This window comes from Prunus avium, chromosome 2 (genome assembly GCF_965620075.1).
Source record: "Prunus avium chromosome 2, drPruAviu1.hap1.1, whole genome shotgun sequence".
Classification (NCBI taxonomy): domain Eukaryota; kingdom Viridiplantae; phylum Streptophyta; class Magnoliopsida; order Rosales; family Rosaceae; genus Prunus; species Prunus avium.
This window is the reverse complement of record NC_142285.1, coordinates 35,588,671-35,614,452: the sequence shown is the minus strand read 5'-3', so window position 1 is coordinate 35,614,452 and position 25,782 is coordinate 35,588,671. Positions and strand designations below refer to the sequence as shown.

At 39.3% G+C, this 25,782-nt stretch overlaps 1 protein-coding gene and 1 long non-coding RNA gene across 3 annotated transcripts; one reads left to right on the top strand and one right to left on the bottom strand.

Moving 5' to 3' along the window:
* The first annotated feature begins 13,831 nt into the window (after window positions 1–13,831).
* On the top strand, window positions 13,832–15,188 carry LOC110757849 (uncharacterized). The gene is made up of 2 exons (XR_002526850.2): window positions 13,832–14,510; window positions 14,951–15,188. It is a non-coding gene; the product is annotated as an uncharacterized LOC110757849 (long non-coding RNA).
* Window positions 15,189–17,359: 2,171 nt separating this feature from the next.
* On the bottom strand, window positions 17,360–24,801 carry LOC110757829 (nucleotidyltransferase). Of its 2 annotated transcripts, none has more exons than XM_088247882.1 (9): window positions 23,765–24,801; window positions 23,023–23,211; window positions 22,772–22,864; window positions 22,519–22,701; window positions 22,337–22,439; window positions 22,045–22,230; window positions 19,023–21,475; window positions 18,084–18,751; window positions 17,360–17,955 (listed from the first exon to the last, which is right to left on the bottom strand). In XM_088247882.1, the coding sequence occupies exons 1-8, from the start codon at window positions 23,996–23,998 to the stop codon at window positions 18,152–18,154; spliced, it is 4,041 nt and encodes a 1,346-aa protein (XP_088104008.1). In that variant the 5' UTR covers window positions 23,999–24,801; the 3' UTR covers window positions 17,360–17,955; window positions 18,084–18,151. The 2 variants fall into 2 exon arrangements, with proteins under 2 accessions (XP_088104008.1, XP_021815254.1); XM_021959562.2 differs by having other exon boundaries at window positions 18,156–18,751.
* Between the last annotated feature and the right edge of the window lie 981 nt (window positions 24,802–25,782).

Here is a 25,782-nt window from a genome sequence, read left to right as displayed (position 1 = left end):
CCAAATTAGGCCCTAACATGCATGGATTGCATCATTTACTATCCAAAGCCCTCATTATTACCTAAAGCTCAATGAACTGAAAGATAAACACAAAAAGGATTAAAAGCACAAGTTTAACTCAAAAACATAACCAAATCATAAGCTAGAAGGGTACAAAATGATATACAATTATGAACCGATCAGTGTTCTTACTCTGAACCTATCTGGAGACAGGTTATGTGTAAGTGTAGTGGAGTGGGCATTCCTCAATCTTGGCATCTGTTAATTCCTTGGGCCTCATCTTCTTGGAAAGGAAAATCTGTGAGATCCATTGTCAAGCGACTCTGTCTTGCTGCATCTGTCTACTACATTTGGAAGGAAAGAAACTGTAGGATTTTCAGAAACTCTTCTTGCCCCTGCTGTAACACTCAAGATGGTTTTGAATTCTGTTAGGAGTAGGCTTTGCTCTATAGGATTTAAAACCTCATATGCCAATGTCGTAGAATTATATAGTGAGGGCCTTATCTAAGACCCTTAGATGATGTCCTATCTCTTAACCGTTGGATCAAATTGGTTAGCCGCTAGATCTAATTCGTTAGTTTGATCCAATAATAAAAAGATAAGGTCTCATCTAAAGGCGTTATAAGACCCTCACTATAGAATGACTCTGCCAAGTGTCTTCTTTGATAACTATGCTCTCTTCTCCTTAATTCGGTGGGAGTGCCCTTCCGTCGAGTCCTTGTCACTAGCTTCATGTTCTTTTGAGGATTCCCTATTTATTGTTTCAAGTTCCAGTCTCAAATCCTTGGAGGTTAAGTATTGCATGGCTCAGAAAGTTGAAGTTGATGAATATGTGAATCTTGAATGTTTTACCCTCTTTTCTTCACAATTTCCGCTTGAGGAGATGTGTGAAAGGTTTTGAATATTCTCGATGATTTTCATTGAACAATCGTATGATAATTATATACAATACTTTGCTTGGTGTCTACACAAAGGATTTCCTTTTCTAGGCAAGAATCAAGTCCTTGAGAGACAAGGACTATATACAGCAAATCTATGAAATAAATACAAATAAAACACGAAACTAAATCACGTCTCATTACACCCTCGCAAGCTGACGGGGCGAGGGAGCACATGCAGCTTGGACTAAAGGAAAGAAAATCGAGCAGGAGATAGACCCTTAGTGAAGATATCAACAATCTGATCAATAGTAGAGCAATAAGCAACAAGCAACTCATTGCGCACCACCTTTTCATGAACAAAATGATAATCAATCTCAACATGGCTAGTGCGAGAGTGAAACATTAGATTAGAGGCAAGAGAGAGAGCACTAATATTGTCACACCAAAGCTCAGGGCACAGAACTAGAAGATGATCAAGAAATAAAGGTCGTAACAAAGACAGAGTGGCGGCAGTGTAGGCAAGCTGATGGTACTCTAACTCAGTACTAGAGCATGAGGCATCGCGTTGCTTTTTGGGGCTCCAAGAGATTAAGTTAGTACCCAAATAAACATAATAGCCACCAATGGAGCGACGATCGTCGAGTCCCCCACATAATCGGCATTAGAACAGGCACTGAGATGAATGGTGTTGGGCGAATAGAGCAACCCATGAGTAAGTGTGCCATTGAGATAACGAAGAATGCGCTTAACAGCGAGCCAATGAACAACAGTGGGTTGGTGCATAAACTGACAAACTTGATTAACAGCAAAGGCAATGTCTGGGCGAGTAAGGGTTAAGTACTGAAGAGCACCAACAATACTACGATACTCAGTAGGATCAGAGAGAAGATCATCATCAGAAAGGCTAAGACGACGACCACCGACAGCCGGGGTAGCACGGGTTTGGCTTCGTGGATGTTAGCACGCTTGAGGAGATCCATAACATATTTGGTATGAGTAAGAGATAGACCGGACGAAGTACGAGCAAGTTCCATGCCCAAAAAATAATGAGTGAGCCCAAGATCCTTCATAGAAAATTGACGACCCAAATCAGAAATAAGAGCTAGTGACAAGAATATCATCGACGTAAATCAACAAATAGATGCGAATAGAACCAAGAATGTAGATGAAGAGGGAAGAATCAGATTTAGAGGCAGTGAATCCCAACTGAAGAAGATGAGAAGAGAAACACTGAAACCAAGCGCGGGGAGCCTGCTTGAGACCATAAAGAGAGCGACGTAAACAACATACATGATCAGGATAGGTGGGATCCACAAACCCAACGGGCCGGCGCATATAAACCTCTTCATCTAGGTAACCATGCAAAAAGACATTTTGAACATCCAATTGACGAACGATCCAACCAAACTGCACAGAGAGAGCCAAGATAAGATGAATAATAGAATGATTAACAACTGGACTAAAGGTTTCACCATAGTCCAAGCCCAACTGTTGATGAAAACCATTGGCCACTAAGAGAGCCTTGTAATGTTGAATAGAGCCATCAGAATTACTCTTGATACGAAAAACCCACTTGTTCGGCAGCACATTCATAGTGGGAGTACGAGGGACCAAAGTCCAAGTCCCAGCACGAAGAAGGGCATTAAACTCATCTGCCATAGCAAAACACCATTCATGATGCTTATTAGCATGTGAAAAAGAGGTAGGCTCAAAAGTACAATTAGTAGAAGATAAAACCAACACATATTAGCATATTTAGGATTGGATTTACAGATACCGATTTGAGCACGAGTAATCATCGAATGAGCATGGGAGTCACTTACTAGAGACGTATCAGAAATAGGAGGAGAAGATGTACTAGATGAAACAGAAGTGGGAGGCAGGAAGAAAAGTTTGCGGTTAGGGTTCCTAGTGTAGGTTTGAGAGAATCAAGAAGCTGAAGGCACATGGGGACCAACCAGCGGGTGAGAAGGGCATAAGGGATCAGTGGGCACAACGGGAAAGGTGGGCGCAAAAGAAGGTGCGGCATGGGTGATGGCAGAGATGGACGGGACGGGGCTGGAAGCACGAGTTTCTGTGGAGGCAGAAGGGTTAGGTGCTGGAGAAGGGGGACTAGGTGGGGGCTGCGATGCTGGAAGGCGTGGGCTGCAAGAAGAAAAACTTGGGCCAGAGAGGATGATAGGCAGGTTCGATGACGGAGAATGGTCTGGAGCAGGAGCAGCATGGGCCTTGTTAAACGAAAAAGAAAATTCATCAAATAACACATGATGCGATAAAAAAAAACTCGATTAGAAACAAGATCCAAGCATCTATAACTAGGCCTCATCATTTGGCCCGCGGGCTCATGGGCTTACGGGGGCCCGCCCGGCCCGGCCCGGCCCGTTATGGGCTTTGAGAAAGCCCGGCCCGCTTGGGCTTGGGCTGGGCTTGGGCTTGAGTGTTTGAAGCCCAGCCCGGCCCATAGGCCCAGCCCGATGAAGCCAGATGAAGCCCAGCCCGGCCCGCCCATAAAAGCCCGGCCCGATGAAGCCCGATGTATAACTATATCTTTATATTTATGAGAAAAAAAAGAGAACTATGAAGTTATGAACAAAGAAAAAAAAAGAGAACTATGAAGTTATGAACAAAGAAAAAGAGGAAATATAAAAACACATCAAAATAGGCCTCATATTTATGAAAAAAAAAAGACAAATATCTTTACATAATAATTAATACACAAACACCTAATCCCGCCTCCTTTGACAATAATGACACTTGAAACTAACATTTCCTCCAGCTTGATTGAGCATTAGAGCACTCTGAAATTTCATTAATGTGAGCATTGGCTCTCATTAATGTGAGGCTTGTCACAAGGTCCTCATAGTTAGAGCACTTTGGAATTTCATTAATCAGGTCACATTCCTCCATATAGGCCTGTAAGTCGTGTGCACTCTGATCATTAGGGTTTGCTACAGCATATGCTTGATCCTTGAGGAAAGCTAACTGTGCTTGTAAGTTGACCACCTGAAAAGTTCAAACCAAAAGCATATACTCATCATTTACTTCAACATACAATCTGAACATACAAAGGGTACTAAATGATTAACCTGCTGTTTGAGAGCAATAATATGTGAAACGCAGCCATATATGGGATCTTGAAGCCTGGCTACAGCTTCATGCCATATTGTCGTTGCGGCCTCACATCGATCGCTCAACGGAAGGTGAGCTAAAAGATTCGACACATTGCTTGCGCCAAAAACCTTGTGGATGGCAGAAAAATGGGTAGCTCCCTCTTCATAGGAGAAATAAGGCTAAAAAATACACCCTATCACACATTTTCTTCTTAAGAACTTGCAGGCTCCACAGGGAGAACGAGAACTAGCCATGGTTTTTTTTTTTTGTCAAGACCAGCCATGGTTTTGATGATCTTTTTTGTTGGTGATTATTGCTGGCTAATCTCCTAGAGAAAGAGAAAGTGTGGGTGAAGGGGAAGGGGAAGGGAAGGAGAAAATTAAAAAATATCAGTCACAGTGGAAGGGAATAATTGAGGGAAAGCATCACGGTGGAACGGATATCATTTGAAGGGAATAATATCAGTCACAGTGGAACGGATATCATTTGAAGGCATCCAAAGCGAATAATTGAGTATATTTGAATTTGGGCCCATTTCGGCCCGGCCCGTTGGGCTTAGCCCGGCCCGGCCCGGCCCGATGGGCTTTTTCAAGCCCGATTCATGGGCTGGGCTTGGGCTTTGAATTTTTTAAAAAAGCCCAGCCCGACCCGGCCCGATATTTTCTCTCTCCTCTTTAAAGCCCGGCCCGACCCGGCCCAAGCCCATTAAATTTGGGCCGGGCTTGCCCGGCCCGGCCCATTGACGAGCCCTATCTATAACCCTGATGGTTCAAATAATAACCAAGAAACACACACTTGGAAGACCAAAATTGTAATTTATTATGATTATATGGCCGTAAATAAGGAAAACATGCACACCCAAAAGTTTTTAAAAACGAATAATCAGGTTCTTTGTGAAACAATAATTCATAGGGTGATTTGTGCTGAAGCAACTTAAAAGGAAGACAATTAATTAAATAAACAGCGGTGTGCATGGCCTTGGCCCAATAAGAATGAGGCATAGAGGCATGGGCTAAAAGAGTGAGCCCAGTGTCAACAATGTGACAATGCTTACGTTCGGCTAAACTATTTTGCTCAGGATGATGTGGACAAGAAAGACGATGATGAATGCCATGATGTGATAAAAAAAAAATCCTTAAATTGTATTCCCCACCCCCATCGGATTAAAATGCCTTAATCGTAGTGGAAAACATATTTTCAACCAAAGCCTTAAATTTAACGAAGTGAGAGAAATTTTTTGATTTCAATTTCATTCGAAAAATCCAAGAATAATGAGAAAATCATCAACAAATAAAACATAATAATTAAAACCAGAAATAGATTTATTTGAAGAACTCCATACATCAGAGTGAATAAGTTACAGCGGAGAAGAAGTGACAGAAAAAGAAGGACTAAAGGGTAATTTAACGCTTTTATCCAATGGACATGATTGACAGAAAGAACTAGACCGAGAGCCAGAAGATGGCAGTTTGTTATGAGATAACAAAAATTGCAAAGTAGATGAAGTAGGATGACCAAGGCGAGAGTGTCACACGGTACGGTCAACACAGATACCTAGTAAAGCAACAAGATCAGACAAAACTTGAAAAGACTCATTCAGTGTAAACGAAAAGGGATATAGGCCATTGCTACTCTTACCCGAGAAAAGTGTCTTCCCCGTCACCAAATCCTGGATAAAATAAAAATCAGGAAAAAGAGTGAAGAAACAATGGATATCAGTAGGAAATTTATGAACAAATAAGAAAGGAAGAGAAACATCGGGACAGTGAAGAACATCATTAAGATGAAAAGAAGAATTAAGGTGAGAGAAATGAGAGTGACTAATATTTTTAATAGGCAAACCTGTTCCACCAAGTACACCTCCAACATTGTTAGAATCATGATACTCTCTAGCAAGGGATAAGTGGCTCAAGTTGTTGGTAATATGAGTGCTCGCACCAGTATCAGCAACCCATTGTTGATGGCCACCATGCGAGGTTATTGAGCAGTCATGCCTTGAAGACGAGACGGAGGAGGAGGCACAAAAGACGCCTTGGAGGGACAGACAGCAGCTATATGGCCAAAACCATGACAATTGAAACATTGAAGAGGCCCACGAGCAAAAGGAGGCTCAAAAGCGGAAGCAGTAGAGCCAGAATGAGGTGGGCTACGAACACCCGGCCCAAAAATGCTGCCAAAACACTGTTGATGTGAGGCAGGATGACAGGCAAAGCGCTGGGGGAACCGCGACCATAAGAAAAACCAAGTAGTGAGGGAGAGAATGAGCTGTGACAATTCGGACTAGGGGTGGTTGCAGTTCGGTAACCGCGAATTTTTCCCCGAACTGCAAATCGACCAACTATTTGCGGTAAGGTGATTTTTGAAACCACAAACCGACCTCTTTTTGTGGGACAATTTTAGATCTTTAAGTGTGATTTTTTTGTGTCATACAAATTCAATCTTCCACACTTTTAAGCCTAGGTTTGATACTTCTTTTGAAGCTTTTTGAGTTCAAGCATACTTTAACCAAAAAATATAAATTCACAACCTCAACTTCTCAAGCATATATAAGTTTACAACCTAAAGAAATAAATTCACAACCTCAACTTCTCAAGCATATATAAATTCACAACCTCAACCTCAACTTCTCAAGCATTCACAACCTAAAGAAAAATCCAATTCAAAGTTAATTAAAGTTACAAACCAAAAGGAAAACTCAAGTGTGTATGGTGGTGAGTGGATTTTATTATAAGAAGAAGCCCTTCTTTATGAGTTGGAGTGGAGGTTGTGTTTCGGGTGTATCGGTTTGTGTTTGGGGGATTAGAGGCATTAGGTGTGTTAGAATGGCTAGACTCCATCTATAACACAACACAACACAAAAGCAACAACATAAAAGCATATTAATAACATATTAAACTCAACCAAATTAAAACACAACATCTAACTACTAAAATGCAATTTAAAAAAATATATATTTGCGGTTTGCGGTAACCGCAAGTTGCTAAAATCACATACTAAAACAGCAATTTTTGGTCGGTTTTTAGCTATTGCGGTTCCAATACGGTATAATGTCGGTTGATTTTTCCGATTTTTCGGTCTAAAATGCCACCCCTAATCCGGACCATGACCAGCAAACCCACAGCGATCACCCGCGACCACCACAGGAAGTTACTAGAGCCGTCGCACCAGAAGAGATGACCGGAGAAGAAGAGGATTGCAAGCGACATTCCGCAGATAAGAGGAGAGCGTCAAGATCAAGCATACAAATGTGTTTCTCACGAGCTTGAGCAACGAGAAGAAACAAAGAGTTGCTGAAGAAGAAATAACAAAAGGTGTTGATGACATAGAATCAGAGGATACTAGAGATGAGCTTGCTAGGGAAGATGTTGATAATGGTTTTAGAGGCATTGATGCTGAAATGTACAGATGAGCATTAAAATTTCCTTTTACATGGATGACTGTTTCGTACGTTTTCCGAATAGACCACCACAACCTACGAAGCTCCATGGAAATATTGTGCTTCACATTGCAGCTAATGTTAGCAATACAGAGATTGTCTCCCAGATACTTGATTATCATCTGTCCCTTCTCGACATATAGAACAAAAATGGAGATCTTTCACTACATGTAGTTGCATATGCTGGGCATCTATGTGTAGTCGAGTGTTTACTTCTAGTATAAAACTTCCCCTTTCAACGTCCAGAATCAAAGAGGCAACACTGTGATGCATGTTGCCATGGAAAATCACCACCTAGAGGTGGTTGCATTATTGTTGAAATGTGAGATTAGGGGCAAATAAGGGAAATCTGACAAATGAATACAAAAAGACACTCATATGCATGGTTGTTGAAGCTGGAAATCTTGGTCTTGTTAAACGAATGCTATCCATCAAAATGTTAGCAATTGACAACTTAGTTCTGCGCGCTGCCATCGAAGGAAGGGATAATTAATGACAGCACACAAAACTAAGTTGTCAATTGCCGACATTCTGATGGATAGCATTCGTTCAACAAGGCCAAGATTTCCAGCTTCAATAGCTATGCACATGGGTGATTTTTTTGTATCCATTTGCCATATTTCCCTTATTTGCCCCCAATCCATCTTCACATTTCAACAACAATATAGCTACCTTTAGGTGGTGATTTTCCAAGACAACATGCATCACAGTGTTACCTCTTTGATTCTGGACGTTAAGAGGGGAAGTTTTGTACTGTAACAGTAAATGCTCAACTACACATAAATGCCCAACGGATGCAACTAGATGTAGTAGAAGATCTCCATTTTTGTTCTGTATGTCCAAAAAGGACGAATGATAATCAAGTATCTAGTAGACAATCTCTATATCGCCAATTTAGCTACAATGTGAAGCATTGTATTTCCACAGGTTTTCGTAGGTTGTGATGGTCTATTCGGAAAACATACGAAACAGTCATCAACGTATAAAGAAATTTTGATACCCATTTGTACATTTCAGCATCAATGCCTCTAAAACCCAAGACTTGCACTCTTAGCGGTATTACTTCTTTTTTAACATGCAGCTCTAGGATTTCCTCCGTTATGCTTGGTACTTTACCACTTTTGTTTAGAAACTTTAGGACCACCCTTAATCCTTCTTCTGGTCAAACATTCTCCATTGCTTCTTATATAAGAGGCTCCAGAACCTCCTCTGTTATTTTCTGTAATGCCCTTGCCCTCTTAACACGCTAGGTGAGGTCATTCGTAATCTCATAGAATGGTTCCTCTCTAACATGCCCCAGCTCTATGCAATGAATACGACACGAGTCATTAAATTGAGGTAAGAGAAAAAAGTAAGAGAAAAGGCCAACATGGTCGCGAGAACTTAATTTCACACACACATAACTTTGAGTTATGTTATCAGAAATAGCCAAAATTCACAAACACATATGCGCATAAGACGCCATGTACAACAATTCAAAAAGAATTTAAGAAGTGAAAAGTTTAATACAATGGAAATCTAAAAATAAAATACATATCAAACAAATTCGGCTAAAGTATGAGTATCTTTGTAACTTGGAACAAAACAAACCCATGAAATTTCATATGAAAATGGAACTTAATAATCTAGAGAGAGAGAGAGAGAGAGAGAGAGAGGTCCCCATTATATTAGAAAGGAGCTATGACGATTAGGCTTCGGTTGTCCGTATGCGAGGGTTTATGAAGAAACCTAATTTTGTTTGTATTGTTAGATTGGGGTGTTTCGCTCTTTACAAGTTCGAGAAAAACTTCCCTGGCATGGGAATGCAGGGTAAGTAATCCACCTAAGTATCCCCACCTAATGAGCTTTTGACATGACAATGAAAATTCAAAAATAAAATAAATATCAAACAGATTCGGGTGAAGTATTAGTGTCTCTGTAACTTGGAGCAAAACAAAGCAATGAAATTTCATATGAAAATGGAACTTAATAATCTAGAGAGAGAGAGAGAGAGAGAGGTACCCATTGTATTAGAAAGAAGCTATGACGATTAGGCTTCGGTTGTCCGTATGCGAGGGTTTATGAAGAAACCTAATTTTGTTTGTATTGTTAGATTGGGGTGTTTCGCTCTTTACAAGTTCGAGAAAAACTTCCCTGGCACGGGAATGCAGGGTAAGTAATCCACCTAAGTATCCCCACCCAATGAGCTTTTGACAGCTGTCACCTACTAAAACTTGGAGAGAAACAATATATTAGCAATATACAGATTAATATACAAGAAACCAAGAGCTGCTGAAGAAGAAATAACAGAGGAGGGTGCTGATGACATAGAATTATAGCATGCCAGGGATGAGCTTACTAGGAAGGATGCCGATAATGGTTTTACAGGCATTGATGCTGAAATTTACAGATGGGCATCAAAATTTCCTTCTACGTGGATGACTGTTTCGTATTTTTTTCGAATAAACCACCACAACCTACGAAGCCCCCGTGGAAATACCGTGCTTCACATTGCAGCTAATGTTGGCAAAAATGGAGATCTTTCACTACATCTAGTATCTCTGTATTGCCAACAAAAATGGGAGACGATCTCTGTATTGCCAACATTAGTCGCAATGTGAAGCAAGATATTTCCACGAGGGCTTCATAGGTTGTAGTGACCTATTCGGAAAACATACGAAACAATCATCCACGTAGAAGGAAATTTTGATGCCTATCTGTAAATTTTAGCATTAATGCCTCTAAAACAATTATCGACATCCTTCCTAGCAAGCTCATCCCTAGCATTCTCTAATTCTATGTCATCAACACCCTCCTCTGTTATTTTTTCTTCAACAGTTCTTTGTTTCTTGTATATTAATTTGTATATTGCTAATATATTGTAGTTTGTTTACCTGCAGAGAGAATGTCAAAACTCTCGTGTGAGTATCAACCCTCGTGGCCACCATAACCTTTGCCGTTGGATTCGCAATGCCGGGTGGATATAACAACTCTGGTGATCCTCAAGATGGCATGGCAACTTTGGGTAGTAAATGGTCATTTCAAATATTCTTGATATGCAACACCATAGCAACCTACAGCTCCATCACTGTCATACTTGCCCTTATCTGGGCATAAATAGGTAATCTTAATATAATTTATGCTGCCATGAGATTTGTATTACCCATGTTGAGCATATCCCTTACGATGATGTCCATCATATTCCTTGCTGGTGTTGCTCTAGTTGCGAAAGATCGTTTTTGACTTTCCTACATTGTTCTGGCCATCAGTTCAACCTTCATCATCATCATATAATAATTCATTATTCCACTCGCCGTCACAATTTCCTCCAGGAATCGCTTCATCTTGCTAGTGAACTTCGCTATGTTGATGTACGATCTAAGTAGAATAAAAAACACGAGCCATTAAATTAAAGTAAGAGAGAAGGCCAACAATTTTATAATCACTTGAAATTAAGGTCGCAAGAACTTAATTTTACGTACACATAACTTTGACTTATGTCATCAGAAATAGCCAAAATTCACAAACACATGCTTATAAGCCATTACTGGGATTTAACAAACCAAAATGGACGCCATGTACAACAGTTCAAAAAGAATTTAAGAAGTGAAAAGTTTAATACAATGGAAATCTAAAAATCAAATACATATCAAACAGATTCGGTTAAAGTATCAGTATCTTTGTAACTTGGAACAAAATAAACCCATGAAATTTCATATGAAAATAAAAATAAAAATAAAAATAATACTTTAAAACCAAAAAATCCTCAATTCCCCCTCCTCCCCTCCAACCCCATTATCCCTTCCCACTCCTCTCTCTTCCCCTCTCACAGACCCAAAACCCAGCCCCCTCCCTAAGCCAAAACCACAGCCCTCATCTCCTAACCCAAATCATCATCACCCTTCTCCAACCGTCGGTCGTCCAAAGGGTCTGATATAAGCAAAGCTCCACATATACCAGAGCTATTGACACCAATAGCTATTAAACGAAAAATAAATAGCAAAAATAGAAAGAAACAAAAAAAAAAAAAAGAATAATGAGTTCATATCTCAATGCTTAGCAAAAGTATTTAATACAACAACCGAAAAATTAGAAATTTGTATTATAAAATTTCAAGCTGACTTCAACCCAAGAAAGAAAAAAAAAGAAAATCAGATTACTTTTCCTACATTTTCTCAACAAGCAAATGGAAAAAGATGGAAAGTTACCAAATTTGGCGGGAAGGTCCGAGAACACCCTAGCAAATGGTTTCAGAACGACAATAGCTGAGGTTAATTGGACAAGGTGAGCAAAAACAAGCAAGCATAATCCCAGAAGGGTGATGATGATTTGGGTTATTAGATGAGGGCTGTGGTTTTGGCTTAGGGAAGGGGCTGGGTTTTGGGTCTGCGAGAGAGGAAGAGAGAGGAGTGGGAAGGGATAATGGGGTTGGAAGAGGGGAATTGGGATTTTTTGGTTTTAAAGTATTATTTTTATTTTTAATAGTTAAATTAAGTTTTTTAAAAGACAATTTTTAATTTTTAATTTTTTTCTTCACACATGGCACTTAGTTTATCAAAATAGTGAGTCCTATTGGTGCCACATCAGCATTTTTTAAGGAGTTTTTAACAAATTTGACGGTAAGTAGCAAAGTGAGACATAAAACATTAGTCAAGGGTCAAAGTAAGTCACTTTAACTTTAAGAGAGTTTAGTGAGAATTGACCAATGTTTCAAGGGGCACTGTAGCACTTAAGCATTTAACTAATAGGGGCCTTGCCCTATGATCTAGGGGTGGGCATTATTACCGAAAATCCGACCGAACCGGCCGAATTGGACCGTTTTCGGTGGTTTGGTTCGGTTTTTATAATTAAAAATGCATGAATCGGTAAAAAAAACCGACCAAACCGGCCATGAATCGGGTTGAACCGATTTAATTTTCTCCAAACCGGCGAAAACCGGACCGGACCGAACATTTTAAATTATATTATTTTAAAATGAATTAAAACATGTGGCAGCAGCCATGGTCTTAAATATCGGAGGTATCGGAAGTATCAGAAGTCAAAAAACACGGAAATATCGCAGGAAATATCGGGATATTATCGGTATCGGAAAAAATTGAATAAAAACCACGGAAATTGTAAGAAAAACTTGGAAATTTTTATTGAAACTTTGTAGGATGTTTATTTAGTCAATTATCTATTAGTTTATCACAAAAAATTGGAAGGAAATACATTGCATGATGGATTTAATTGATTTAAGTTGATTATATAGCGAGCTGGCAAACACCGTAAGTGTAGAAATATGTAGTAATTAATGAAAGAAGATTAAACACACCATAATCATTTATATATAATGAATTACTACAATATTTTACACTTTATACATTGCATGGTAAGATACATGAGTGACTTAGTACCACATAGAGTTCCTATGAGGTTCAAAATTTTCACTATCTTCATCATCTCTATGTGTAGAGTAAGTATATTTTGAAGAGTAGTCATCAAATGATAAATCCCCAAAATAGTTTTCCATGTAATTGTTAACATGCCACCCATATGGATCCGAGATTGGTTGACGTTGTCCATAAGCAAAATCATTTGAAGATTGAGTCTCGGATTCTTTCCATGTGTCACTTGATTCCATCCCAACAGGAATGGGATATGAAGGGTAGGGAAATGGTTGGTTATGAGTATAACCATAGTTACTACTTCCTACTCCAACAGAGTTCGAAGTTATAGATAACGAGTCATCTTCTTGACTTGACAATGTCCCCTCGCCTCTTTCTCTACGAGTATAGTTCTTCCCTATAGCACCAATTCCTGGTCCTGCCCGCCTACTGCCATGGTAGGGTAAGTAAAAGCAGGTGAGTGGTTGAATGGTAGGGTAAGTAATGTAAGTTGAAAAAACGTTGGTGAGTTTTATATTTTATCCATTTTGTAAACCAAGCCAGGAATCCAAAGCTAAGTTTTATATTTTATCCATTTTGTAAAAGCATGTGAGCATTCTGCCGGCTAGACATGCTTTGTTTATTAGCTCAATGAGCTACTTTTGTATTACTCTAGGAGACATGCTTTCCGTAGAGTACCCAAATCAGTTCAATGAGCTACTTCAGTTCTCTACATTTTTTGAGTTTCATATTGGGATATTATCGGGATATTATCGGGATATTATCGATAATATCTCGATATATTGACCAAATCATTCATAAAAGTGTTGAAAATATTTTTCCGATATTATTGGGATAATATCGGGATAATATCGATATATTGACGATAACTATATGGTTAGTTGTTAAAATATCGGACCCCCAAAAATCAGATATTATCGGGATAATATCGGGGATATTATCGATATTTAAGACCATGGCAGCAGCTGATTCGTCCATTTTAAACCCAAGTCTACACCTTGCCACACTCGATCGCTCGCTCAAACAAACCCTAACATTCCATTTCTTCAGCCGCTCCAAATATTTTTTCACTTCTCTCTCTCGATTAGATCTGCTGCCTCTGCCTCTCTCACTCAACCTCTCACTCAACCTCCTCTCACTCAAACAAACCCTAACCTAAGTTCTAACATTTCATTTCTTCAGCCGCTCCAAATTTTTTTTCACTTCTCTCTCTCAATCAGACAGATCTGATCTGCTGCCTCACTCTCTCACTTAACCTCCTCTCCCCAAAAACCAAATCCGTCGACTTCTTCTTTCAATCTCTCTGTCACTATCGTTCTCTCTCTCGCTCTCTCTCTTTCTCTCTCTCAGTCACTCGCAGGGTGGCTCTCTGTCACTCTCGCTCTCGCTCTCTCTCTCTCTCACTCTCAGTAACTCGCGCTCTCTCAATCAGTGTCGCTCTCTCTCTCTCTCTCTCTCTCTCTCTCTCTCACGGTCACTCTCGCTCTCTCTCAGTTTTCCTCACTCGATTTTTCTGTCAATTTGAGCCGCAAATTCTCATGAACGAGTCTGACTATGTTGTGATTTTTATTATTTGTATTTATTTATTTTAGGGCCGAAAATTTATATTTATTTTATTTATTTTGTCTAACTATGTTGTGATTTTTTTTGTTGGACAGATTGATTTTGAAGGCTAAGGAAAGGATTGGCTTGCTGCTGGTTGTGTTTTTATTTCTGGTAATTTTCTATATTTTTTGGTTCAAGAATTTTTGGTGTATGTTATAAGATGTTTGTTCACTGTAATGAATAATGTCTGATAAAAGGAACTACTATCTGGAAATTTTCTTTTTATTTGATATTTTTTGGGGGACACTGCCCAGCAACCGAGTTTTATTATGTATTGCATTTTATGTACTGGTTATGTGCTACGTATATTACTATATTTAACATCTCAAAAAATTCATGTGCTAGCTATACTAAACGAGTTTGCTAAAATTTCTCGGGTTATGTCTAACACAAGTTATAATCCTTATCTCTGTGTGTGTGTGTGTGTCTGCTTCTATACTAATCGAGTTTCCTAAAATAATGAAAGAAGAGAATGGAAACTTTTTCATTTGAAACAGAGTTCATTTTTTGTTCTCCACTAATGTTCCTTTGTGATATCATTATCTGTACAGAATTGATTTGCAGGCTAAGGAAAAAGGATTGGCTTGCTGGTTGTGTTTATTTCTCGTAAATTTTTATATTTTGGTTGTTATTTTGGTTTCTGTCATGGAAATTTATTTGTTTTCATTTGGATTTTCTTTTAAACTTTGCAAATATGCAGATTGTGATTGAGATTACTCTCACAATCAGCTATGGTTTGTAATAATTATTGGATTATTTCGACATGAGTGGTGGTTGATAATTTTCTTAGGTTTTAAGTGTTTTTTTTATATTTGAATGATGATAAACTTTAAATAGGAGAAACTGGAAAAACAGAATGGGCCTGGAAAACTGTTTTTTTATAATAAAAAAATGGGCCTGGAAAACTTTAAAAAAAAGAATGGGCTTGAAAAACTTTAAAAAAAACCTTCAATTCTTGCTTTTGTTGGGCCTCGGCATACATCCAAACCGAACCAACCTGACCCGTTTAATTCGGGTATCGACTTAAGTCGAAAATGGGCTTAATAAACAGGTGTGAGGTTAAGGATTTGGGCCTGACGACATGACCCGATTCGGTGAACGATTTGAGCCCATAACCGACCCAACCCGACCCGTGTGCAGCCCTACTATGATCATTGAATGCCCTTTCTGACTTAGAAGAAGGCGACAACTCCTGCACTAAAGCAAGCGCAAGCAGATTACCAAACCTAAGCTGGTTTGGGGCAACCCCTTTGTATTTCTCTTGGTTGGTCTGTTGACCTTGAGGTTTTTGGTTCTCTGGCTTTGCCCTCTTTTTGGTTTATAAATTCATTTAATTACCCCAAAAAAATACAATTGTTGAATAAAAGATAGGCTTTTTATCACAAAACGTCCCTGAGGTTTGCAAAACTATCAGATTGCGTCCTTTACGTTTTTTTGTGTCATTTGTGGTCCTTAAGGTTAATACGTGTACTCACAAATAGTCCTTCCGTCATGTTCCGTCCAAAAATCTGTTAAATTGATGATGTGGCGCACATGTGGGTCTCACATATCCAATGATATGATGCCACATGGATTAAATAAAAAAAATACATTTGAAACTTATAAAAAATTTAAAAAAAACTTAAAAGAAATGAAAACATATTAAAAACCCAAAAAACAAAATCACCATCATCTTCTCCATCACTAAACCCCAACCCCCACCAGTCTTCCCCTTCCTCTTAGACCTCCAACAGCCGCACCCCATCCTCACCCACCCTCCGCACCACTGCCCCGCCCTCCTCCTTTTCTCTCCCTCTTTGTCTCTCTTCCCTCTTCTCTTTATTTGACAGCAACCAACTCTAAACTCCACTCCCCTCTTCTCCCCTCCCCCCACCCCCCTCCCCCCCCTCCAAACTCAGACAACCACTAAGCCCACCCAACCCACTCCAGATTTGGCCTTACTAACCACCATCTCCTCCGGTGAAGGCCTCGACTTTACCAACGACTCCGAAGAAGGCAACAGCAAAATAGAATCGAGTACCAAAATTTTATCCTTGAAAATTCACAAACAAGCAAGAATTCATGTAATTTCACCATATTTTTGTATTATATAAATAATTACAACATACAATTTTGGTCTTTGGTTGTTGAGATGAGATAGGCAGTGGGTGATGGGGAGTTTAGGTTTGGGTTGGCTGTTATGGGTGTTAATTTGGGATAGCGGGTTGGAAGGAGGCTGGATGTGGGGGTTTGGTGCAATGGAGGAGGTGGTGAATTGTTTTTCTTTTTGGGTTTTAAATTTTTTAAAGTTTTTTTAATGGTTTATAATTTGAAATTATTTTTTAAAATGTAATTTTTTATTTAATTCACATGGCATCATATCATTGGATATGTGAGACCCACATGTGTGCCACATCATCAATTTAACAGATTTTTAGATGGAACCTAACGGCAAGGACTATTTGTGAGCACACGTATTAACCTTAAGGACCATAAATGACACAAAAAAACATAAAGGATGCAATCTGATAGTTTCGCAAACCTCAGGGACGTTTTGTGATAAAAAGCCTAAAAGATATAAAAAACAGAATAGAAGGGAGTTTTGGTTTTCGGTTCCGAGATTCATTTTGTTGAACTATGAAGGAGGCTTGTTCTTGGAAATTACATGTTAAAGAGAAGCAGATTAATGCCTAAAGAAAGGTAAAGAGCCCTTTCAATGGAGGTGTAGGTTTATTTTGAAGTTGTGTTTACATAGGAAGACCGAAGACCAACTTACAATCAGACACTTACGTGCAACTCAGAGGCCTACAAACACTTACAAACAATATGATATGTGAACCTTGGTGCACCTGTTTCTCAACATTTACTACCAAACATAATTTACTATTTGGGAAATATTGAAGAAAAAATTAACGCAAAATGACCAATTTCCTGTATCAGAAAAAAAAAGATTTGAAAGAAAGAACTAAAAGATTGTCAAGTAAACCAAACATGACCCAATTTCATCTATGGTGGTGTAATTGCTACACTGTTGAAAATCTTAAACAAGAGTACATAAAAGAGAACTGATACACAGCTACTGATCCAAAAACCCTAGTACATTGTGTGAAAGAGATTTCAGGTAGACCAATTATGTAACACAGTAAAATCCTAAGTTCTGAACCTAAAGCGAGTTTCTACTTCAGTAGAGTTACAAAGTGCCTAACCCTAAACTGGAATTTAAGACGCCGAGTCCTGCCTTCCCCTTCATCATCACACCACTATCACCCTCATTTACCACCAAATCTTGTATTCTTGAAAATGGAGCAAGTAAATTGCTTTCTAGTGTACACAAAAAGCTCCAAGCAGATATGATGTGATTAGGAAGATATTAGGAAATCATGGAATGAAATAGTCAAATTCCTTCCTTTTTAAGATTGGGGTGAGAACAAGAACGCTTGGTAATAGGAGGGATTCTCATTGTAGTTTCTTCCATCATCATTCCCTCCCTGACCAGTTAAAGCTAGAGGTGGAAAATCCTCATCTTTCATCTGATAATTCCTCTGGGCCACTGATCTCGCAAAATAATCAAACTCCCCTGTTAAGATAATTGAAAGCATCATAAAACAATCCCATTGAAGAAGTGATAGGTTGAAAATAACAAAAATAAAAAAGGAAATTGCTCTAAATAAAATCTTAAGAAGAGTTTGGCCTTTGAGACACTACCATGGCACCCAGAACCACCAACCACCAAAACCCCTCCCCCAAATGAAGGAAAAATACACCTGAACCAACTACCTTTGGAGGTGGGGTGAAGAAGGCTGATCAGGCGAAGATCGTTGAGCAGAGCCACCATGAAACCTTTGTTCCTCAAATACTCCACTCATCCTGTTCCCCTCATTTAGCTGTGAAACTTCATTCAATCCTGAGAAGCCCACTGGTCCAAGAGAACCAAACTCAAGTTGTTCTGCAGGTGGCCCATAGCCAGTATTATGGTCATAAGGATACAACATGACAACTGATGGAATGGAAGGTCCATTTGATGACACCCCACTGGGGTTCACGGCTGGTAGCGGATACATGCCATATGCAACATTTGTGGAACCACTCTGCGTAGTGTTTGAGCGGATAGGACCATTTTGAGATTGATATGAAGGGAATGAGTCCTGCCTATGTGAGCTCCATGGCCTTTCGGCTCGGCTCTCACTAGCTGCCAAACGGTCTGCTCTTGAATTTGGCTTCTCACCTTGGTTGCGACTGTGGTTGCGGCCAGAAGCTCGTGACTTTGAATTAGTATTCCAGTTTCCTTCTCTATCACCATGGTGGTCATTTCTTTCATAATTGTAATTCCCCCTTCTTGTGCTTGAAGGATGCCGATCCCGTACAGTAACCTTCTGAAGTAATTAAAAGGGGATAAAAGGGATAAATAAAACTGCAGCAGTATGTAAGTGATCACCTAAAGCTGTAGTGTTTTTGTTTTGGGTAAATCAAGAGAAGTAAAATAAAATGATGGAAAACTTCTTTCTACATCACGTTTAATTAAAGCCTAACTTTTCAGAAACCATGCACTGGTCCAACAGACAAGATTGGTGGGTGCAACATGCTTAATGAAAAATAAAATTCCAAAATAATCAGCTGATAAGGAACAGGTATATGTTATCTTACAGGATTTGGCAGGTAGGTCCCAGTCCCACTACGATATCTTGGAATCTCTTCGACATAACGTTGATAAACACTGGCAGGCCTGTTAGAAACAGACTGGAGAGGAGCAACAGGAACCAGTCGAGGCCCATAACCCACAAGCTGAGTGAAAAGATTCATGTTGGCTGAAAGAGGTCTCCCAGGGCCATCCCAAGGAAATCGTCCTTGTAAGTAGACAGGGGGCCCCATAACTTGTGATGGATAAACCATAGGTGAAGGATGCCGATTATTTTGGCAAATACGTCCATATTGCAAATTCTGCCAATGACTTGCAAAATCGCTGTGTAGAATGTCAGACTTATGCTCTGATGCCTCAATAGGAGCAGCCCTTCCAATAGAGTTAGAAATACTTAATACCTCAGCCTGATCAGCTCCCTCAGATGAATCAAAATTCTGACCAGAATCACTATTATCCGTTCCCTCTTCTCTACTAAATTGGTTAGCTGATACATCTGAAGTTCCTGTCTCTGTTGAGAAGTAATTATAAGGAAGCATTGTAACAAATGGAACTGGAGGCCCCGTAGGATAAAAAAGCATCCCAGCATCATTTGAAGCTCTCTGTCGTGAACCAGGACCTAAGAGCACTGGAGCAAATGGTATCAACGAATCTGATCCACTTGTCTGAGACGGTTCAAAACCTGGCATTTGATGCCTTGGAACATGCAAAGATGCAACAGGTTGAGGTCCTGTGCTTCTTTCTACCATTTCAGCACCTAAAGTCGTAGGCTGATTCCAATCTCTGTTGTCATCATCTGCCTGGGTAGATGAATGTTCAGACACACTCTTGCCTTTCCCAAATGCAGCAGACGGCGCTGCTGAAAGAGCAGTTCTCCTACCCCGTTTTTCCCTTGTTGACTTTGAGACCTTTGCTGATGATCCTTCCCAAGAACTCTCAGAGGAGGTCTTACTTCTCACTGAACTTGTATAAGTTGCAGACCTAGAACTCACAGTTCGGTCATCAAAGTATACCTCATTTCCTTTGTTATCTTGATACTGAAAATTATCCACATGATCTTCCCTCAATGCATCTCGGTTTTCTTTAGGCTTTTGTTGAACTCGCATAGAACTTCCTGAGGTGCCCCGAGATGAAGGATGAAAGTTATAACCAGCTGAAGTGGACTGGTGCTTATCATCTTCCTGAAGCAATTCAAAACTTCCATTTTCAAGATCAAACCCACCAGTAGAGCCCCTTTCCTGCTGATGCCAGAAATCATGATCAGTTTCACCTGAGTTCATTTCCACAGATCCAAAATTTTCATTACTAGGTTCCACTGAATCTTCAGGATTCGAGGACAACCCCAAGCCAGGGAAATAAGGGGCTAATGGCGATGGGACAACACCTTGGGGAAATTGCATATTTGTTCCCCAAGGAGTCTCAATCATGGGAAAATTTGTGGGAACTATTCCACCCATATTTCTCTGAGCATATCCCATAGAAGCAAGAATGGATGGTGGGATTGGAAGTGGTAGGTGACTCGAAGCCAAATTCAGTGGAAGATGGACTGGCCCATTAAAACCATGAGCTGTAGAAGATGCCATCATGTTAACAAGATCTTGCTCCTCCTGGTGCATCCCTTGTGTCCCCGAAATAGAAGCATAATCATCAGCAATGGCACTCAATCCCAACTCGTCATGGTAGCTATTTGAATCAACAGTAGCATCAAGGCTTTGACGGGATGAGATGTGTCTAGCAGACGAAGGATCATCAGTTGAAGATCTAACTCTGTGGCTTGCCATACTGTCAGAGTCCAGGTTTTTCCTCCTGCTATTATCCAACCTTGTCGAATAAGTTTGGCTTTTCCCACTCTCGGGGGCTCTGTTGCGTCTACCTTGAGAGGAAACTTCACCATACGAATCAGTAAGCTCAGGACTAGAACGTGTCCTTGCAAAAAGAAACCTCCCATGGAGGTCATTCACCAAGTTATCAGGTCTAGCACTTCTCTGACCTTTATCAACCTTTGCACCCAGATTGGAATTGGTTTCCTTTCTAATCTGATCAGACGCCCAAGCAGTGTTTGTGTTCCCATGATTCTTTTGGCTTTGAGCATGAGTTCCAGTAGGCACATCACTGTTCCCGGATGTGCTTTCTAAAGGATAACTACCATGCTGGGAGGGAACACTAAGTGAGCCGTGCGTCCCGTCACCATAAGTAACACGACCAGAGGAACTTTCGTTTTTTTGGTCGTTTGAAATGTTCCTGAGATTCTCAGATCCATGTAAGTGGTCTGGATTTGAAAGTCTCATGTGCCTCAAATTGTTTCGTGGTGCATCAGGTCGATGACCACTCCCATGTCTATCCCAAGTGTTCAGGAAAAACTGATTTACTTCAAAATATAGATCCTCTTTGGCACAATCAAGCAACCTGGCCAGCCTTTTAGCCCCAAATGCAAATGCACTGCGTATTCTGAAGAAGTTACCTGGAAAATATGCATACACATATATAATAATTTAAACAGCCAACAATGTGAACAGATAGGCAATCAAGCAAGACAGTTGCACCTTACAAACAGCATTAAAAAAAATTGAGGACAGACAATGAAGTTTACATGTATTCACACCAAAAGACTCTTTGGGTGTCCTATGAAACAATCACATTCTCTTACATATAAGACTTTGGGTCTGTCATTTGAATGAGCCCATTTTCAAGTTAACATGGATATTGTTGCCTTCCACATTATCAGCTGTTTTCAGTTGTACTTTTTTTTTACTCCCATAAAAACCATAGTTTCATCATCTTCTGTTCTACTTACAGGAAAAATATATATATCTAAATCACGTTCTTAATGATTTGAAGTCCAAAATTTTTATTATTTATAATACACATAATTACTTCCAAAATAGGAAGCATACTGTTTCACACTTGTAAACAAGTAATGAGTGCGACCAATTAATTGAACAATGTATTCTAAATGTTGGCCAAAAAACAATGGAAAGTAAATCTCTTAGAAACAGTGATCCCAAAGAATATAGTTTCAGAACGGCATACCTTTACTAACACTACGTCCCAGGTTGTTATTGATTCGCAAAGGATCAATAACATTAAAATGTTTGGAAACAAAAGGCTGGCCCTGATTTTCTTGACCGCCAGGGAAAACAGCATACACTGAGCTACAGGCATCAAGAAATAATTTGCTCAGTAATAACTCTCCACCATCTTTTCGAGGAGGTTCAGCTGCAATATAAACAATAACAAATTTAAACAGGAAATTGTCAAAAATTGAAGTAAAAAAAAATGGACGCTTGATGGTCAAAAGTTTACTAAAGCAATTAATCAATACCAGTTACATCTGGAAGTGCACTAATGGGCACAGGACCCCATAGGCTAACACAAAAATTGTCCCAGTCAAATTTACTAAAAAACTCTAAAAAACGATACAGGACCTGCACAAGCAAAGAAAACCATTCAGATGGATCCACAAACAATAATGCCAATATAATACACCAACTTAACCATAGCCACCTCAAGTGGTCCAGCAAAGGAGTTGTTGAAAACGTGAAATATGTATAAAACCAAAGTTTCCAGCGCGTAAGTTGAGATAAGTCCATGGTGAGCACCCAGTATTCGGCTCTCATAATAACACCAGGCCTTTATCAGTATGATACTACGCTTGAACAAATGATTTTGATTTATCAAATGATCAACCTGCAGAAGCAATTAATACAATTAGTCAAGGCATACAAATATTAACGTGGTTTACAAATGCACCATTTACCTCCTCAAGGAAACAAAGGGTGCACAAGCCCCCGAGCTGATTGAATGATATGTCTACTACAATGTTTTCCACAAGGCACTTGATTATCTTCACCTGTAGATATACAAAGAGAAGTATTACAGTTAAATATAGTATCAGAAAAGCAAAATTAAAATATAAAGAGAATCAAATATAGACAAAAACTAACGAACATTGCCACAACAGAATCTCAAATAAAGGAAAAAATGCTAATGAGAATAAGAGGAACATACTTCTGCCTGAATGTACTGAACCTCTTTCACGCGGAATTCAGCATTCTCGTTCTTCTCCTCATTCTCCAGCATATCACGAACCTGATGGGCCCATGTGTCCTTCAAATTTTGAGTCTTACTGAAGGCTGTCAGGTCAATATCTCCATCAGGCAAATACGTCTTGAGGGGTACAGACCCAAAAGTGAACACCTGGACATAATCACAAACATTTAGGTCAACAAAAATAAATGCATAAATAACATGAAACACAATAAATATGCACCAATTCAACAAGTTAACAAACAACTTTTCATATCATAACCATCAGCATTGGGTCCAACTTTGTCACATTGAAAGACATGCTAAAAAAACCACCAGTGGACCCCATTATATGTCATTTCCCCAAAAGCCCACAAGTCTCAAAGTTCCACCCGGCCTAAGGTTATACACATCTCTCTAATCCGATATAATTCTTGAGTCCCCTTTAGTTCTTGTTAGCTTAAACTACAAGACTTATGCAATCATCCTTCTGCGTTCAGAACCTTGAACATCCTAAAAATCCTCAAGTTATTGGTTTTTACGCATTACCATGAAAATATTTCAAAATTTACCTGTGGTATCCAATACCTAGATAATGCAATACAACATTGTAAAGTGTTTTTCTTTTTCTAACAAAATGAGAATTCTATCAGAAATTGAACATGTAGTTACAGTTATTAAAGCAAACAAATACTGTGTATACATATTAATAAGTATGTCCCACCTGGCAGGGGAAGCACTTCATGATGAGCCGCTGAACATAATCGGCAACGGCATTTCTGCGCTCCTCGGAGGGTGGATTGGGCTGAATGCAGGCAATAAGCTCTGCAGTTCTCTCCTCCGCCTTCAACCATCGCTCTGAGTCGAGCACTCGCATTACCGAGGCAGCTTCATTGGGCAATAGGCCATTCGGCAAAAGCCCACTTGGTGGCTGTGCCCACCCCTCATGTTCGCCCATGCAAGCTTAAGCTTTCCCTTCACTTCTACACCAAACAATAACTCTTCCTTGTACCCCAAAAGTCCCAAAAACAATACAGCAAAGCTGAATCTTTCCCCAATCCCAAATAACAATGGCAACAACTAAAATACAAAAACACAGAAATCAATTTTTTGCTCTAGGTAGACCCTTTACTCCAAAAAACCAAAAGGAAACCTTCAGCTCCAAAACCAATAATAACCCAAATAGGATTTTTTCTGTTTTTCCCCTTTAAAGTTCAAATTTTCATTTGCTGCAAAAATACTAACCAACTTTTGCGTACTTCAGGAAACGAATATCACAAAATAGAATCCTACCCAGTAGTTAAAAACCTAAGCGACAATTAGAAATACAATTAAATATTAAATTAAATCCCCAATCTGATGAACAGGGACGAAACCCTAGAAAACCCAGCAGACGAAACCGTAGGGGATGATTGGGAGATTGGAGAAACAAAGAGATGGGATTATAGGAACCGGAACTGTGCAATCCCAACAGTGGGTAAGTGTCGGCGAATCAGAAAATGAGGGAAGTGCAAGCTTGGCGAGGGAGAAGAAGAGGAACCAAGGAAGAAATGTGGGCAGAAAGGTAGGGAATTTGATTGAATGGGGCTTCAAGTTTTGATCAAAATTAGGTGTTTTTTTTCTTATTTTTCAAAGAGGGAGAGAATTTGGATTGGAGGAGGTTGTCAGGTTGGGGTGCATTTGTGAGGGGTTTTTGAAATGAAAATTTATTGGAGAAGAAGAAAGAGAGAAAGCATCCAAAACAAAAGAAAAAAAATTTTGATTATTGGGGAAATTAAAAAATTATATTTTTTTAGGGGTATTGTTTTTATGCGGTTTTTTAAGGGGTATGACCTGGGCCAGTAGCCTGGGATACTTCAACCTAGACTTGGTTTTAATTGGACCATGGCCTCATCAAATTGAAGGGTAGTTGCTATAAACACCCAAAAATATCATCACTACATTTTTCATCCAAAAGAATTTCCAAACTTTCTAATTTTAGCCTCTCACTTGTTTTTCCCTTCTTTTTTTTTATAAATGTGCTTGACTTTTGAAAAAAAGAAAGAGGAAAAAAGAAAAGTCATGACCGATCTCATAAACGTCAACTTACACTCACTTCCGATGAAGAGATAAAGAGCATTACTAACTCCATATCAAATGGAGGCTGCCATACTCTATATTTCAAATAGAGACTAGTGCAGCCTACATTTCCATTGGAGGCCAATGTCCCTCATCCAAGATAGTTTATGTTATGTAGATATGGAGGATATGCCGATCTTTTTTGGAGAGATGAAAACAATGACGATGCTACTTGACTAGACATACCGTATCGATCTTTTATGTAGAATGTTAAAATGTAATCTAGACATACCGTACCAAAGTTCATAATAGAAGATTTCTGGTATGTTATGGAAAAAAGCTTCACATACTTTTTCAAAATTGTAGGAAGGTAACCTTGGCACCAACCTCTCATATGGAAAAAAAAATCTATGTATAGAAGACGCAAATGTTATTTCGGTTGGTGGTCATGTAATATTATTGTCAATTTTCAAAAGAAAAGAGGTTGATATTCAAAAAAATAATAACTGTCATTTTTTTTTATTTGACATGAACAAGAAATTTCTGGTTCCGCCGCCATCACATAGAGGCGATGGGCTAGCCATGAGCTTCTCAGTTTTAAAAATAAAATAAAAATAGGCAAGTGTAAAATAGAAAGCCAAGAAAAATAATTAGGTGCTGGGTGTAACTAGCAATTCCCAAATT

Bases quoted from the DNA above. Each gene is read 5' to 3' on its own strand.
- LOC110757829 (XM_021959562.2), bottom strand. From the start codon at position 23,998: ATGGGCGAACATGAGGGGTGGGCACAGCCACCAAGTGGGCTTTTGCCG. The intron at 22,440-22,518 runs GTGGCTATGGTT...TTGCTTGTGCAG, and splicing joins CCTTTGCTGGACCACTTGAG to GTCCTGTATCGTTTTTTAGA. The intron at 22,231-22,336 runs GTATTGATTAAT...TTTATATTGCAG, and splicing joins TGCACTTCCAGATGTAACTG to CTGAACCTCCTCGAAAAGAT.